The sequence below is a fragment of the Monodelphis domestica genome, chromosome 1 (assembly GCF_027887165.1).
Source record: "Monodelphis domestica isolate mMonDom1 chromosome 1, mMonDom1.pri, whole genome shotgun sequence".
In the NCBI taxonomy this organism is placed as follows: Eukaryota; Metazoa; Chordata; class Mammalia; order Didelphimorphia; family Didelphidae; genus Monodelphis; species Monodelphis domestica.
Window position 1 is genome coordinate 664,242,006 of NC_077227.1, and position 18,373 is coordinate 664,260,378.

At 38.4% G+C, this 18,373-nt stretch overlaps 1 protein-coding gene across 6 annotated transcripts in view; it reads right to left on the bottom strand.

Annotated features, from left to right (window-relative positions):
* The window catches only part of PPM1B (protein phosphatase, Mg2+/Mn2+ dependent 1B), a 69,999-nt gene extending 58,166 nt beyond the window's left edge, over positions 1–11,833 (bottom strand). For 2 of the 6 annotated variants that reach the window (XM_016423393.2, XM_056822020.1), the window contains exon 1: positions 11,122–11,286. In XM_016423393.2, the coding sequence (XP_016278879.2) occupies positions 11,122–11,134 (13 nt within the window). In that variant the 5' untranslated portion in view covers positions 11,135–11,286. Of the gene's footprint in view, positions 1–11,121; positions 11,292–11,325 lie in introns of those variants that run through there. The other 4 variants (XM_056822196.1, XM_007476879.2, XM_001382151.3 and 1 more) reach the window with 4 other exon arrangements.
* Positions 11,834–18,373: the final 6,540 nt, after the last annotated feature.

The following is an 18,373-nucleotide window of genomic DNA, read 5'->3' on the forward strand; positions in this document are numbered from 1 at the left end:
TTTAAAAAACAAACAAGATGGGAACAGGGGTAGGAAAGAATACAAAGTTTCTGTATTTCTGATCTCTAGGTCCAGAGGAACTATATTCTCAGTTTCAAAAAGAAATGACAGATATCATTGCTGAATTAAGTCAAAGACCTTTGAAAAATCATGGATAAATAATGGTGACAGAAACACCTGCAGGACTAGAAGAAAAAGTTAGTCTCATTTTCAAAAACTAATATCAAAATCTGGAAGCTATAGACCAGTGAGCTTGACTTAAAATTACTTTATGAAATAGTCATTTCTCCAAGGAAACATACTAGCCTCCTAGTGTAACACTCTCAATCCAAGATCTAATGAATGTGTTATATCACTGAAAATAAATATTGCAAAATTTGAAGATAGTCAAGAATGAGTAAGTCTCATTTCTATCACCTCAACCCTGGCATTTGTAGTACCTAACCAATTACACCTACTTATGGAACTTACAGAAGGCATTGGCAAACAAAATGAATTTATAGGCTCTACTTCCTGATATGCACTATGTATAAAGCTTTCTTCCATAGGTTCTCATTCTGATCACATAGTGCCTTGGTTCCTCTTCCCAGGGTCTCTTGGAACCAAACTAATACCAAAAAAAGTCCCCTGTGGGAATTCCTTGGAAAAGGAAGGTACAGGAATGGATGGGAGAAAAAAAGAACCATCCAAAGGAGAATGTCCTATGAAATAAAACTTTTCTGGTCTGCTTAAAAAAGAAAAACTTGCTCAAGTTATTTCTAACAGAATCAAGAAATGTTCTGAACAAGGCAATTACTTTCAGCAGTAGTATTTGCTTGTATATATAACTTCTGATATACACATAAAAAGAAAAACCATAAATGGATATAAATTATAACTAAAACAATTATTTTAAGTGGTTGATAAAAGCAAAAGATAGTGTGAGTGCTGGTGACAGTTGCAACATGTTCAACAAGGCAATATAGAAGACATGAGGATGAGATTGTAATAGCTAATTCTTTGAATCTGTCCAGCATTCAAAGGAGTTGTGGAGGGGTTTTTGCTTTGTTTGCTTTCTCAACCCACTGAAACAATTAATTAACTGGTGAGACAGCAGAAGATAGAAAATTCAGCAGAAGTAATCTGGTTCTTGCATCTTGTAAGCAGTTGTATTTTGTAAGCAGGTATTCCCATAGGAATTATTGCTCATGAGACAGCTCATGGAAGTAACTTTCAAAACCAACAATTGATTTCTTTGAGTTGCTACAAAAAAATTTAAAGGCATCATCATAGACATACCAAGACAAATTTCACAGTGTCATTAAGTCCCCCCCAAAGTCTCCTTAAAGTTTTCTATCAAAATCTACAGAAAAGTTTTTAATTCCAAGACTATGAGGAAGTTCATTTGTCCCTCACTTCATGTCAGAGTAAAATTAAAACAAAGAATTTTAATATTTTGCATGCGTTCACTAAAAATTTACTTATCTAATCTCAACTGGAACCTCACTAAAGCTCAGCAATCGTTTTGTTCTTTGCTGATTCTATCTCACTTTCCATAGTAGCATTTCTAAACCTTTGTCTTGTTGCTCAAACTTCACATGTAACTACCTCTTCCCTTTCTGCAAAGGGCTATATCTATTAGGAAAATAAATGCTTATGATAATAATTAGCTAGCACTTGTGTCATGTCTACAATGTGCCAAAATACTGTATGAAGCATGCTATATATGTCATCTAATTTGATCCTCACAATAATCCTGGAAGGCATTTTTATTTGGAAGGTAGTATTATCCCTATTTTACAAATGAGGACACTGGAACAAAGAGGGTAAATGATGTGCCCAAGGTCACAAAGCTAATAAGTGTCTGAGGCCTCCTGACTCCAGGTCCAGCATTCACTGTACCACATAGCTGTCTAGGATAGACTATCCTTTCTCTTCTCCCCCTGTCTATATCTCAAAATTCTTTGTCATTCCCCATTCAATCTCTTTGGGATACAGACCTAGTAGTGGTATTACTGGTTCGTATTCTTCCATAGCCCTTTAGGAATAATTCCAAATTGCCTTCCAGAATGGTTGGATCAATTTACAACTTCACCAGCAAAGCATTAGTGTCCCAATTCTGCCAATCCCTTCTAACATTACTTTCTTTTACTGTCACATTGGCCAGTCTGTTGGGTGTAAGGTGGTATCTGAGTTGTTTTGATTTTTCTCTAATCAATAGAACATTTTTTCAAATGATTGATAGCTTTGATCTCTTCCTCTGAAAACTGCCTATTCATATCCCTTGCCCAATTGTCAATGACTTGGTCACAACTTCTTAATCATCCTCAACTCTTCCCTCTTCCTCAGGTCTTAAATACAATCAGATACCAAGTTCTATTGTAGAGTCCCTCTCCATTCACACTGCTTCTAGCCCAATTCAGGCTTCTGCAATAGCATCCTCATTAGTCTTGCTGCCTCTAGACTCTCTAATCTATCTTCCATATACCTGCATAATTCATATTCTGAAAACATGCATTTGATCATCATCCCTTAAAAAAACCACTTCAAGGTTTACTATTGCCTCAGATAAAATTCAAAACCCACATACTGCTAAAGTCTTTCACAATCTATCTCCAATCTCTCCAGTCTTATTTAATATCCTTTACATTAATTATACTCCTTTCAAATTAGCCAGCTTGGTACAGAGCCTTCCATGTCAAGTCTGAAATAATGTCCCCATTAGCCTCCACTTTGTAGAACCCTAACTTTCTTCAAAGCACAGCTCAGGTGTCACATCCCACCAAGAGGCCCTTTTTGGTCCTCTCAGTTTCCAGCCTAAGCACAAAACACCAGGCAAGTGATTCTCTCATTTTTGTTCTGTGTTTATGCATATTGCATAAACACACATTGCACCCAGTAGGTGCTCAATAAACATTTACAGAACTGAATTACAAAACAAAGTTTTCTATAAGAACATAATAGGATGTGGGCAAGGACTATTGATATTCAATTCTGTTGGACAGTTGTTTTTCTCTGACAATTTTTATGTCAAAGAAAATTTCAAATGCTTGAGAATAAAATAAACTTCAAAATTTTACTGAATACATAATCTAAACAGGTTATATCTTCCTTGATAAATGCAACTGTTCAAGTGTATGCTTATTTTTGTTGTAAAGTTTAAATAAACAAAAAAATAACCTAATGAACACAGAGTGCAACAGGTACTAAATTAAATGTTTTCACCTACCTCCAAGATTTTATAACTGTTCTATAACACAACTAAAAGGCATATGTAACAATCAAGCAGGATTTCACTTCCTTGAAAGTGTTAATTCTCATGTCAGTCTAGAAATAATCTTCTCTCTTAAAATGTTATTACATTTCCCCCCTTTTGCATAACAGAAAATGTTCTGATGGGCTACCAAGTTGCGGTAAAACATTGAGCAGCATCTAAATTTTTTTTACACAAGACCTCCCCCATTCCTCCCATAGTCTCATTTACAAACATTTCACATTGTTTTATAATTTTTATATTCTTTTCCTTTCAAGTCTCCAAACTATTATCTCCACTCTTCTCCATTAGTAATTGCTGATCCCAATGTTTTTCATTCCTTCCACTTTCACTTAAGTCTTGAAAATAAAAGCAATAATCAAAAGAAAACAAAGTTGCCATGTCACATACACAGTTCTACTCAACTTAACTTAAAAATGGTTAAATAAATCTAAAGACAAAAATAAGGAAGTACAGCAGCAACAGACCAAAGATAGATACATAACTTCAATTGTCTCAGATAGGACTACTCTACCTGAGAAAAAGATTCAATTCATAGATTAAGGAAATAACATTGACCAAAATCAGCCTTATGACTACTTTAGTCATTCCACTTCTTTCTCAATTCTTTCCTTAAACCAACACCAATAACATTTTCAGGCCCACAGAAATCTGTATGAACCAAGTATTCCATTTGCAAAAACACTACATTTAGCCACATTAATATTTTAGACTAAAGCACAAAATATCACAAGGTAGCAAATATAAATCTTTTTTTTAAACCCTTACCTTCCATCTTAGAATCAATACTCTGTATTGATTCCAAGGCAGAAGAGTGGTAAAGGCTAATGGGAATTAAGTGATTTGCCCAGGGTCACACAGCTAGGAAGTATCTGAGGTCATATTTGAACCCAGGTCCCTTGCATCTCTGGGCCTGGCTCTCAATCTACTGAGTCCCCTAACTGTCTTCCACAAACAAAACTTATTAAACCATCCAAAACACCATAAAAGTATAACTCTATTATACTGTACATTTTAAAAGGCCTAAATCACTTAACCTCCATAGTTTTCGTTTTCATCGTTTTATAAAAACAAAAATCAAAACCCAAAAAGAATATAAAGTTTAACATTATAAGATTTTTAAAAATCAAGTTGAAATGGGGAAAGGCATCAAAAATTTACAATCTGAGACATGTAGATAAATGCTGGATAAATTATTAAATGTTCATTAAAATGAACAATGAAAGTGAAAATTAAGTTTAAGGTTTCTTCCCTTCCCATAAAGTACAAATAAAGCAATAAAATACTCAAGCTACTCATTTTTAAAGAACTAGGCCATTTCTCTCATTTCACTAATGTAGCTACTATATATTATTGTTCTAATAAAATTACCCTAATGGCCCAAGCTAGCCTGCCTTGATATGTAAGAAACAGGTCCTAAGCACTAATTTGATCAAGTTCACCATACAAATATATGACCCTCTTTTCTTCCAGACCTGTGATTCTGAAATGAAGTCAAAGTGGCCAATGGTTCCTAGTTATTCCTAGTAAAAAGTCATTTGGCACTAAAAAATATAGCATTAGCTAGCTGGAATTTAGATAACACTTTAAGGTGAACAAAATGCTTTTTAAAATATCTCATTTTATCCTCACAACAAACCCAGGAAATGGTCATTACTATTATCCTCATTTTACAGATGAGAAAACTAAGGAATACAAGTAGTTAAATGACTTACCTAGGGTTGCAGTAAATATCACAGGCCAAACTTAAATTCAAGTCTTACTATGCTACCCACTATACTACCTAATTGCCTGTAAAACCATAAAAACGGAATATCTCACCAACAATTTAACTATAATACTTCTGGCAAAACTCATCAAATGCTTTGCCGAATTGAAGTTTTGAAGAAGACAGGTAATAGAGAGCCAGACACCTAAGTAACTACTGTATAAAAATTTGGGATAACTTCAAGTAGAATTTTATAAGTCAAAAGGAGATAGTAAAAAAGAAACGTGACACAAAGTAACATCAATGTTGCAGAGCAGAGATAAGATGATTTTGTCAGACATTTTGAAAAATACAATAAAAGAATCTGATACAGTAAAAGAGTGGCAGCTATTACACCAGAAACCAAAAGATATTATATATATATATATATATATATATATATATATATATATATATACTACTTACATGATATTCTCAAACATACTCACATCAGAAAACACAAGGAATATTATCTTTCTACATGTTTCTACAGACATCCCCACCAAACCTGGGAAATTAAGTCACACATAAATCAACCAAACTATATGGACCAATTACTTCTTAAATACTTCTTACCCTCTCCCATTATCTTCCTCCACCTTCTAGGGATTTTATATCTGTACCTGCTCCCCCCTTTCCTTTTTCAATGCTTACGGCTTACTTAGCTAATTCCAATTTTGGCAATCTTTCTCTTCCTCTTTTTTTAGTCCTTAATGTCTAGTATTTTAATCAAATCAGCAACTAAGTCAAAAAGATTATCCATAATAAGGAAAAAGAATGAGGCTAGTTGCCAGAATACTTAATAGTTTGGACTTCCAAACACTTCTTTTATTTTTAAGCCCTTACCTTCCATCTTAGAATCAATACTGTTTATTGGTTCCAAGGCAGAAGAGCAGTCAGAGCTAGGCAATGGAGGTTAAGTGACTTACCCAGGGTCACCCAGCTAGGAATTGTCTGAGGTCACAGTTGAACCTAGGACCTCCTGACTCTAGACCTAGCTCTCAATCTACTGAGTCACCCAGGTGCCCCCATTCTCCCCCCCCCCAAACACTTCTTTTGCATTTAATTTCCTAACCCAGTCCAGGACCCTACAGGCTCCTAAACACCAAAGTATATGTAATCAATTTGGTATATATCTTAGTGCATACTGTTTTTTCAGGTATATGTTGAAGTAGATGGCCATTGAATTTCCTTCCAAACTATGAAAATCTGTAATTCTGTGAATAGAGGCTATTCTGAAATTAAATTGCATATACAAAGAGCCAATTTTATTTTTATTTTTTTAAACCCTTACCTTCCATCTTGGAGTCAATACTGTGTATTGGCTCCAAGGCAGAAGAGTGGTAAGGGCTAGGCAATGGGGGTCAAGTGACTTGCCCAGGGTCACACAGCTGGGAAGTGTCAGAGGCCAGATTTGAACCTAGGACCTCCCCTCTCTAGGCCTGGCTCTCAATCCACTGAGCTACCCAGCTGCGCCCCACCCCCCTACCCCCAGCCAATTTTAAAGCCTTTCAAAGAACACTAAATTTCCACTTCATAATCTTCACAAAAGTCACCTACCAATCATTTAAAAAGTGAAGTGAAGTGACTTGCCTAAGGTCACAAAGAGATATAAATGTCATAGGTAAATCTTGAAACCAAGTTCTCTGACTCTAGCTCTTCCCACTGCTCACATAGTTTTAGCTAGTCTACAGTCTATGAGCAAAGATAACTTATACACAAGGAAGCATAAAAGATATCAACAAGGTCAAATGTGAATAGAAAAGTAGCAGGGCCAATCATGAATTACACACAGCAAAAGAGAAGGATTATAAAATGTATAACCCAAATATTGCTCTGATGTCCATAGGAGTAGCTTTCATTGTGTATAGATTGTTCTGTGGAGGATTTATGGAAAAACACAATCAAGATGTAAACTAAAAGTTACACCTTCTATATTATCGATGGGAAAGTCCACAACTAAAGTACATATTTTAATGTTGATATATAAAAATCTTGAAAATAAAGTGCTGAAAATTAACAAATCACTGACCACTTTTTAAGAAGCCAAAAATTTCCCCAAAATGTATATTTATAAAACATTAACATTACTTAAGAAGTATATTACTTTTCAATATAATCTGAACACATTGAAATGCTAATCAGAATTACTGATTAGTTTTAGTGGTTGAGAAAAGTGCTTAACACTTATCAAAAAGTTTTTTTTTTATCATAGCATTGAGACAACTTACCAAATCAAATCAAAATAATTCTCAAGCACTTACCAAAAACTGTTCTGAAGGGAAAGGCAAATAATATGCTGAAATGTCTTTCCTACTCCACTGATACAGTAGTATTTAGTTTTAAATGAGGGTAGAAAACTTAGTAAATAAGCCTCAGATAATATTCAGATAACGTGGTAGTGTTCCTTTTAAAATAGTAATTAACCTTAACTAAAGGCTAAAAAAATTTTTTTAAGGAATATAATGATATAAGCATCATCTTGAAGAAAGATTAAGGAAACATTTATTATAAAGATGGGTAAATTATTATACCTTTCTCTTTTTCTAGCCATTCTTCCCCCCTAATCTTTTTTGGATTGGTTCAAGTTAAAAAATATTAGAATTGAAATGACCTTCAAGATTATCCAAACCAATCACAAGTTTCCAAGATGAAGAAAGTGAGGCACAAAGAAATGAAATCACTCTCCAGCAGGGACAGAGGCGGGGAAGCAGCTGACAGTGACAAGCATTGACTGGCATTTCAAAAACTTTTAGGAGGATCATATGAAAGCAAATACTAAATTTTGCTGCTAAAGGTCCCTAAATCCTACCCTGCCTTTACACTTTGAACCGGAGTGGTAATAATAGAATAACAGCTTCAGGACATATCCACCTAGCTATTAGGGACCTTTAACTCTATCTCTGAGTTGGCATGTTCAGTTTAATCAATATAGTCATTAATCTCTACATAAAACTTCAAAGCCACATTTGGTTATAAAATGGTAAATTGTGATCAGTGGTCAGTATGATTTCAGGCCCCAAAACAAATATCCAATGGAGAAAACATATTAAATGTGTAAATCAATTAAAAAATGTAACACTATCACATTCCCAGAAATCTTTACTATCAAGTTTGTGATTCTATTTTTAAATATGGAGAGGAAAAGGAACATGAGCTGTACAAAATTGCAATCAGCATCTGGAATTTCTTTTAACATTATTATGATACTAAAATTTGGGGTTCAACAAATCAAGTTGTGTGTGTGTATGTGTTTAATTTAATATTGTCAATTATTCAAGTTATTTTTAATGGGAAAAATACAAATCTTCAATTCTTTATTTCAGATTTTACCACCATAAATTAAACCAGTCTTATAACTTCATTCCTTGGTCCACATTTATTATGATAGGTGAGTATTAGCTTTTCTCATACATTTAACATTTTAAAAAGAACCATTGAGTAATAAGCATCACAAAGGATAATAAAACATAGTTTCTATCTTACCAACAAGCAAAATCGTTGTAGTCCCTTATCTGTAACTATGTAATAAGTACAGTAGGTATAGAGAAATTATTTTATGAAAAAAGACTTAAAAGTATCACCCACAAAAGTAAATCACCAAAGACATGTTTATGTTTAACAATGCCATTCAAAATGATGTTGCTAATGTAAACAAAACATTTTAGGGATGATAACTTTTTACATAAACTACACTCATCTAATTATCCTACCATATTCTAACTATATCACTAGCAGCATTGAGAAATATGGTAAATCTCAGGCTTCTAGGATTTGCGTTAAGAACCGTAGACTCCCATTTTCAAAAATGTTAAAGCAATCTTTAATCTTCCTTTATAATAAACATTAGAATTTTTCAACAAAAACTGTTGCCCATGAACTGGTCAAGTTACAAACCTGCTCTTTTTGGAAGGCTTGATCATCTCAAAGAGTTTACAGTACCATCCCTTTAAATCAATCTCAAGTAATTGGAAATTATGTTAATTACTGAGTGTACTTTATTCTACTACAACCTGAAATGGGATAACACTGTTATGAATACTGTAATTATCTAGGAAAAAAAAAACTGAATGACCTGCTGTTCATTTTAAAACTAAGGGTAAGTGAATTCACCACAAAAACAATCAAGAGAGCACACAAATTGAGGAAATCTTAACATTAAAAAAAATTTTTTAAATATTACACCATACTGATAATGCAATACTAATGACTATTGCAGAAATAGTGATAGAAAGATAGAGTAAAATAAACCCACACAATAAAAGAAAAAAAGACAACAGAAACATGGAGGGGAAGGAGACAGATGAATGGGTATGGAGTTACAGGACCTGGATTCAAATTTCCATCTATGTTATTATACCTACTAGAGGTGTGACCAAGTAAATCATTTAATATCTCCAGGCCTCAAGTTTCCTCATCTGTAAAATGAGAAGATCAGACTATATATGTCTGTAAGGTTCCTAGATCTATGATCAGCCACAGACAGCTAAAAATCCAGTGTTAATACACATGCATGCATGCATGCAAACACAAATGTTCATAGATAGGCAGCATGGAATAAAGACAAAAGGTCAACCTGTATCAAGAAGATCAGTGTTCAAATCTAGATTATGACAATGGCTGTGACCTTGAGCAAGTCACAACCTCTCAATGTCCCAGGCAACTCTCCAAGACTTCAGACTCCAGGCCAACCAAAATTGGTAGTTTTCTACTTCTAGCCAATAAAAAACACACATTTTTTAAAAAATGCCTAATTTTTATTCACTAGGTCAGTGAAATATGTCTTAAAAGAATTATATTTGAATACTTTACTGTCCTTGTTACACGGAAAAAGGAAGCCTGTACTAATGGAAGAGGCAAATATAAAAAACTAGAATAACTTGCCTCATTGTTTATTTAGAAATGTTCTATTTAAAAGTGGGCCAACTATAGAAACTTGGCTATTGCATAACAAAAAATAAATGAAACACCAATGCCTATTAGCATTTAGTTTTGGTGACAGTTCCTTATCCTCTAGGACATCTGAGGACTTAGTTGTCCATCCCTGTATAAATCTATACTCATGCCTAAGTAGCAAAATTCAAGAGTCTTATGTTAACCCATGTAAAAAACTTCATAGCAAAATTCAAGAGTCTTATGTTAAGCCACGTAAAACTTCATAGATGTTAATATTTTAACAACAAAATTCAAAGTAGAAACCTATCCCTAAGACTCAATTCCTATATAATACTTTTCATAAGATGGCCTGCCAAATTAACTTAGATATGTTAACCATGTGGTGTTTATTTTAAAGAGGTCTGTCTATAACTGCTCTAAGACAATTTCTAAATCGTCTTAGTATTATTTTTCTTTAAAAAAGTTTTCCTGAGGCTGTTGATTTGAGAGCATTAAGCTCCAAATCAATAAGAGATGTCATGGATGCTTCAAGAGTCGGTACTGACACACAAGAGCAAAGATCCAACTTCTTTTAAACTACAGTTTAAAAAGGAGTTGACTTCATGACTTAAGAATCAACAACCCTTCATTTACATAGCAAGTGTCCATAGCTTCTCCTTTAACTCTAGGCGGGCTACTGGAAGAATGAGAGTAATTAATAGGAAACACTACAAATAAGAGAGGTCAACCTACATTCAGTGGGCCTTTGACATAATTTGTGGAGCAATGCAGCCACAGCCACATTGGGTCCAAGAGACACAAGAATCCATTTAAAGCTTTGTTTTTTTTTTTCTTAAAGAATGGCGATATAAGAGACAGACACAGTTAGAACTAGACGATAAAACAGAATAAGAAAAGGATTGAGGAGAAAAAAAAACAGCCATTTAAAGAAAATAAAGGATATGACGAAAAGTAATGGTTAGGAGCAATGACAAGGGAAAGAAAGGTCTGCTGAGGAGTGAGAAGGAAATCAAGAATGGGAAGGGGTGAAAGGGTCGGGGGAGAGGTGACAGAAAAACAGGCACACGAGGAAGGGACGTTTAGGGCCTAAAATAGGGGCAGGAGTACGGTCCCCATTACACCCCCCCCCCCCGAGAAAGATAGAGAAAGTCTATTCCTGCCAAGAGAGCCAGAGAAGTAAGAAAAGGATTATTTAACATTTGTTGCTCCGCCGCTAGGAGCTGACCTCTGAAACGCATCCATCGCTTTCAACCCTCGGCCAAGGCCAAGGAAAGGGCCAGGGCAGAGGCCTACCCGGGAGTCGGGCCTGGCGTCCCGGGCTCCCGGAGGGTGGGGGAAGGGAAGGGTATAAAGCAGCCGGGAAGGAGCACCTCCACCGTCAGCCCCGGGGCCTTTTGCCCCCTCGCCCGAGGCAACGGGCGGCACTTACCTGGGGCGGGAGGACAGAGGTCCCTCGGGTCTCGCTCCGGCCCCGCGCTGAGTTCCCCCCCACCCCCGCCGCACTTAGCCCCGGGATCCCAACGGAGGCGCGGCTCCTTGCCGCCGCCGCTTCTTCGCCTGCCCCGGCCTCGGCCGCCGCTGCCTCAAGGGCTGTTTACACCGTCGGGCCCTTCACGCCGCCGCCGCCGCTGCCACCTTCCCTCCACCTCAGCGCCGTAGCTGCTACTGCTGCCGCTGCCGCCGCCGCCGCCGCCGCCTCCTCCGTCGCGGCCTCGTCTCTCTGGGGCATCTTCCAACCACCGACCCCTGGGAAACAGAGACTCCAGCCGCGCCGGCAGGAAACTCCCCCACAACTGCCAAGGGGGGACGAGACGGTCAAAACCCGGGCGGCTTCTCCGCCATTGAGCAGCAGCAGTAGCAGCAGCAACTCAGCTCCTTCTGCGATGGGCCCCCTCCTCCTCCCCTAGTCCGCGTTCCTCTCCGCCCCTTCGTGGGCTCCTCGCCTAACCCCCGCCCATTAAGGAGCCACGCGCCCAGTCACGGAAGCCCGTTCGCTAAGTGGCCTGTCGGTCATTTATCTCTCCGCCAGTTGGACTCCCTTTTGCAACTCCGCATTTCATCTTCCCCGCCTCCACGGCCTCGCCTCTGTTCCAAATCTCCCATTGGGCACCAACGGCCTCTCCCAATTGGACAATGTCCATGTCCATCAAGCACCGCCCACTAAGTAAGACCCAACCCCTTAAGGAGATTTGCTTCATGCTTAACCAGACTCAGCAATACCTTCCCTTCATTGGTGTCGGTGGCCTACTTGATCATAAGTCAAGATAGCTGTCAATCAAACACCGCCCATACGTTCAGCCAACTTGCCGAGCCTGACCCAAACTATTCCCTTTTTCTATTGGTCCAAATGGTGACTCGAACCTTCACGTCATTGGCTTTCTCTAGTTGTCCGTCATTGAGCCAATTTCCAAGTCCGTCACATCGGCTTTTTTTAAATGGGAAAGCAAAAGGCGGGGAGATCTCGGAAATGCGATTGGCAGGACTTCCCTATCAATCAAACACGGAGTCCCCATCAACCTCCATCGCGTCCCTAAGAAGAGCTTTTCCTGCTTTTACCAACCTCTAAACCCTGCGTACAAGCAAGTTCTAAGGAGCCAACAGGCCACCCAGATTTGGGTTTAGCGGCCCTAAACCGCCCCAGATTGCAAGCATTGAATTCTAATTGGTGGAGAAAGTCGTCCTCGTTCTTCATTGGAGGACAAATGCGCTTCTCTAGGGTGTAGGAGGCAAGTCGGGAGGCCGCGGACTGGACAGAGGAGAGATCAAGGGAGAGGCGGTTGTTTTGCTTAGTCCTACGGGGTGGGGCGGTCTCGGGACTGGTCGGAAGTGCGGAGGACAGGATAACGGGGGGGGAGGGGAAGAGAAGACCCGGATGTTCCTTGACAATGAAATCATCGCCGACCAATCAGAGCCACTGAGCGGAACCACCCGCTCGGAGGAGAGACCGGGAGAGGGAGGGAAATTAGGGAAGTGCTGGGAGTTTGCGTGAGCCCATGTGACCAACAGAAAGGGAGCCCTCTCCTCTGCAACTTATGGGTTGTTGTGGAGCTTTTGTGATTGTTTGCCAAAGCTAGCCCGTTATTCAGCTCCTGACTTTTCAATAATCAGTAAGCATTTGTTAAGCATCGACTGTGTGTGAAGCAGTATGCCAAGCTCTGGTAATACAAAGGAAAGAAAATGGGGGTACCTCGGTGGCCCAGTGGATTGAGAGCCAGGCCTAAAGATGGGAAGTCCTGGGTTCAAATTTGATCTCAGACACCTTATGAGTGACCCTGGATAAGTCACTTAATCTCCATTGGCTATCCCTTAATGCTCTTCTGCCTTGAAGCCAAAACATAGTAGTCTAAGATGGAAGATGTGTTTTTATTTAAAATAAAAAAGGGAGGAGGAGGGAAAGAAGGGTGCCTGCCCTCTAGGAGCTCAGTCTAAGGGTAGAGACCATGCGCAAACAACCAATAGTTGGGCAGTAAACATTTATTAAGTGCCTACTATGTGTGATGACTCTGTTTACAAACATGATATGTGCAGGATAAATGGGGGATAATCTGTAGAGAATGGGGGATTGGGAAAGGTCTCATGTAGAAGATAGATTTTGGCTGAGACTTAAAGGAAGCCAGTAGTTTGTTTTTATTGTATTTGCTCCTCACAAATAGAAGGCTTCCCGATTCCTGAAATGAAAACTTAAGATAATGAAAATAGGTAATATTCATATAGTACTTTAATGTTTCCAAAGGGTATTACTCATATCTTATTTTATCCCTATGACAATCCTGCGAGGTGGTTATTATTATCCCCCATTTTACAGATGAAGAAATTGAGGCAGAAAAACTGGGAGAACATTGTAGCCAGTAACAGCAAAATTGTACAATGATAAGCTGTAAAAACTTGGCTATTCTCAGCAATACAATGATCTAGAGACATTCTGAAGGACTTGTGATATAGGGCATGCTATCCATCTCCAGAGAAAGAACTGTTGGAGTCAGATGAATATGGATCAAGGAATAGTATCTTTCACATCAGTGTTTTTACTATTTTATTTTGGAGTTTTGGTTTTGGATAAGTATGCTCTTATAACAATGATCAATATAGGAATGTGTTTTGCATGAAAATAAAAATAAAATTAGTTTAAAAAAAGAAAAAAAGAAATTGAGGCAGACACATGAAGTTCAAGTGAATTGCCAAGAATCATCCAACTCCTCTAAGTGCAAGAGACTGGATTTGTCCTCAGGTCTTTGGGACTCAAGCTTTTTCAGGCTTTCCATGGCTCTATTTACCTATCTCCAAACATTTAAACCAGAAGGAAGAGAGGGAGAGGTTAAATGCTAGATGACACAGCTCTTTAGTTAATGACCAAGGCAAGGATCTGAACACCACTAACCACCACTACCACCTCCCATTCACCAGGTCTTCAGATTCCAAAGGATAGTGCTACCAGGCTCAAGACATTCATAACATGACTTGATCTTCAGATTCCAAACTGTGTAACAGTGCAGGTCAGGTCTAGATCTAATTCTGGGCCAGATTCTTCCCACTAATTTACTATGGGAGTTTGGGTAAATCACCACTATTCTAAGCTTCAGTTTCTTCAACTGTGAATTGAAGTGATCTAAGGACTGTCCCAGGATTAAATCCAATTATTCCTCTAAGAATTTGCAGAAGTTAGAGATACTAAACTTTACTTACATACTAGCCCTATCCCTCATGTTTAGAATTCACTCCCTCCTCATCTCCACCTCCTGTTTTCTTATCTTTCTTCAAGTCCCACCTAAAATCTTCTTCAAAAAGTGATTGACTCATGGGTTGATGGGGATATGACTAGGGATGTAGACTCTAAAGATCACCCTAGTGCAATGATCAATAATATGGAAATAGGTCTTGATCAATGACATAAGTAAAACCCAGTGGAATTGTACCTCAGCTAAGGGGTGGGGGGGGGGGAGGAGGGGAGGGAAAGAACATGAATCATGTAACCATGGAAAGATATTCTAAATTAATTAAATAAAGATTTTCAATTAAAAAAAAGTGATTGATCTCAGTACTAGTTAGTACCTTAACTTGAGGTTATCCTGTGTTTTTCTTGTTTGTATGTAGTTTTTTGCATGTTATCTTTCCATTTGACTTTGAGCTGTTTGAAAATAGCTTTTTCCTTAATTTGTCAGCCATTAATTAGCACAGTGCTCTACACGTGGTAAACACTTAATAAACAATTGTCAACCATAATAGAAAAGGAACATAAAGGTCCTGCTTATGTAGCCAGGAAGTGAATGGTTGTCCTACCAGCAATCTAATCATCTATGCCAAACAGAATAATATCCCTCTCCATATATCTTTTTTGTTATAAAAGGAATAGAGAGCTAGCAGTCACCATGGTTAACTTATTTCTCCTCCTCCCTCTTCACCTCCAGTAAGAGACCATCTCCATCGCCACTGAGATATATATATGTATATATATTTTAAACTGAGCCTTAGTGGATTCTACTTGAAAAAGCAAGAAAAAATTTGAGGTAGATGAAGACCTGGATACAAAATCTTCATACTGCAAAGTTCAATCCATATATTTTACTACCTAGAATACTAATAGGAAGGAGAGAAGCAAGAAGAAGGGTAAAGTCTATCAGAAGATTCAAAGGCCAAAAATTTGACTTACAATTGGAATAGACCAGTTTTATGCTTAGCATTCATCAGCCAGTGGAGCTAGGACTTTGCTTTCTTTGCTTTTATCATACCTGAAGATCTGTCCAAATAAAAGACATGGACCAAAAGCAGGGCCCCATAAGGGAGATCTTGGGGAATTGGCAGCAAGAAATGGACAGGAATCAACTCTAATATTAAATGTGACTCTATAATTTTCAGGCACTCTTGCTTGAAGCCAAGCAGGCTTGGCTACCTATGCCTGATTTTAAAGAATATATCCCCTTCATCTTTCACCATTTAGCTATACTGTGACCTAGAAACTATCCCCTAATGTAATCTCTACTAAAGGAATAGGGGTTTTGGTTGGTGAAGGGGTAGGATTGTAGGAAGGTGAAAGAGGTCATTTGGAAGCACGAGAAATAGGGATATGGTAGAATAATTTATCTCACAAAATACTACCTCCTTTTAAGATAGAGTCTAGAAGACCTAATTTCAAACTCCTTTTCAGGCATGAACTTACTTTGTGTTCCAAGGCCAGTTACTTAACCTTTCTTAGCTTGTTTCCTTATCTGTAAAATGGGGATAATCAGCTAGGTGGCAAAGGATAGAATGCTAGACCTGGAGTTAGGAAGACTGGAGTTTAAATCCAACCTCAGACACTTTAGTAGCTTTGTGACCCTGGGCAAGTCACTTGACCCTATTTGCCTCAATTTCCTCATCTGTAAAATGAACCAAAAAAGGAAATGGCAAACCATTCCAGAATCTTTGCCAAGAAAATCCCAAATGGCATTATGTTGGACACAACTGAAATGATTAAACAATAAAAACTTCTAGGACTGTTGTCAGAATCAAATGAGACATTTGTAAAGTCCTTTGCAAATCTTAAAGTGCCATATAAATGCTGGCTCTTATTATTAACTCTAACAGTGTCCCAAAGCCTACTTAGCTTTCAGTACTGCTATATGCTGAAAAAGATGAAATGTGACCTATTTTGTTGACTTTTGCCTTTGTAGATAATGTCCTCATTTGTTCAAAATTAAAATAGATTCATAATGGGTTCCCATTTGTGCAGTATTTTACAGTTTACAAAGTTCTTCTCTCTCAACAAAACCATGAGGTAGCAGTACAGTTATGTTTGCTTTAATACGAGGCTCAGAGAAGTAGCTCAACAGACCATTCCTCCCAGGAAACATCCCTGTAAAAACTTTCCCTGATACTCCTCAGGGAACAGCCTCTATGCCTCCCCCTCCCCCCCCCCCCCCATTGTACTACTACCCCTTATTAAAAAACAAAACAAAGAAAAACCATTTACCTTCTGCCTTAGAGTTAACACCAGGTGTTAGTTCCAAGGAAGAAAAGCTGTCTCTGAGGCATGAAACATGCCCTTGCTCTTCATCTCTGCCTCTTGGTTTCTCTGACTTTCTTCAAGTCCTAGCTAAAATTCTATCTTTTACAAGAAGGCCTCCTTTGCACTAGTGCCTTTCCTCTGAGTTTATCTACAATTCATCCTGTCTATATCTAGTTTGTGCATAGGGTCTTTTTGCATGTTGTCTGCTCCATGAGCTCCTTGAGAGTCTTTCTTTGTGTCTCCATCCCTAACACAATGCCTAGCACATAGGAGGTGATTAATAAGAGTTTGTTGATTGGACAGTCCATCAGAACTTATGAAGTACCCATTTCTTCCCTTCGAAGTAACTCTCCGCTCCTTTCAAGGAGTAGCTGCCTATAAAACTTCTCCCACTGAACATCCCGTACAGGATCTCCAGGGACCAGCTCTGAGCACCACCTCCCCGGTACAACACCCACTCTTTTCAGAAAACAACTCTGAATACACCTCTTTTGTCTAACACCCACTCCTCTCCAGACTAACACCCTGAACAAACACTCCAGGTGTTGACTCCAAGCTGCTCATCTCTTGGTGGTGAAAGCAAGCGAGAACCAGTCAGAAGCGACTTGCAAACCTGTCCCTACCCACCTCCCCAAACCAGCCTAATAATAGGTTCACATTTATAGAGTTCTTCAAGGTTTAGAAAGTACTTTACATACATGACCTCATTTGATCCTCACAGCAATCCTGTGGGGTGGGTGTCTTTCTCCATTTTACAAAGAAGGAAACTAAGGCTTAGAAAGGTTTGGCGACTTGCTTAGATTCACACAACTAGTATCTGTGGCAGGACTGGTCCCCAGGGCATCCTGATTCCAAGGCCAGCATTTTTGAACCCTGCTTAGAGCTGCTTCCCTCTAACTGTGCATTAACTCTGGGACCCTTATCGTGCCCTTTCTCTCAGTCTTTCTAAACGTACCTTAACTCCTAATTGTGCTCCAGCTTTGCCCTTCTAAACATGGGTTTTCTGAGGGTCTAAAGGAAGGAACACTAGATATGTAGTCAGAAGATGTTGGGTTCAATTGGAGCAGCTTGGAAGCTACAGAGTTAGCTTATAGCTCATTAATAATTAAAAAGCTTCCTAAAAGAGTTACCCAGAAATGGAATGGGCTTCCCTAGAGGTAGTGAGCTTTTTGTCACTAGTGATCTTCTAAAGGAAATCAGATTATCAGTTATCAAGATGTGAGGAAGAGTGGTCTGTATGACTTGTAAGGGCATTTCCAGATCTGAAATGTTATAATTCTACATCCTATTTCTCTTATTAGGTTGTGACCCTGGGTCTTCTCTATGGCTTCATCTGTAAAATGAAGGGGCTGGAGAGACATGGGAGTATATAAATATAAAATATTGCATCTGCTGTTGGACTCCAGCCCTGGGTCCAATTGGCTTTTAGTAATTTGTCTTTGTTATAGGGACAAGTTTATTGAGTGTGGTGAGGTGGCAATATCTGGAAATGGTT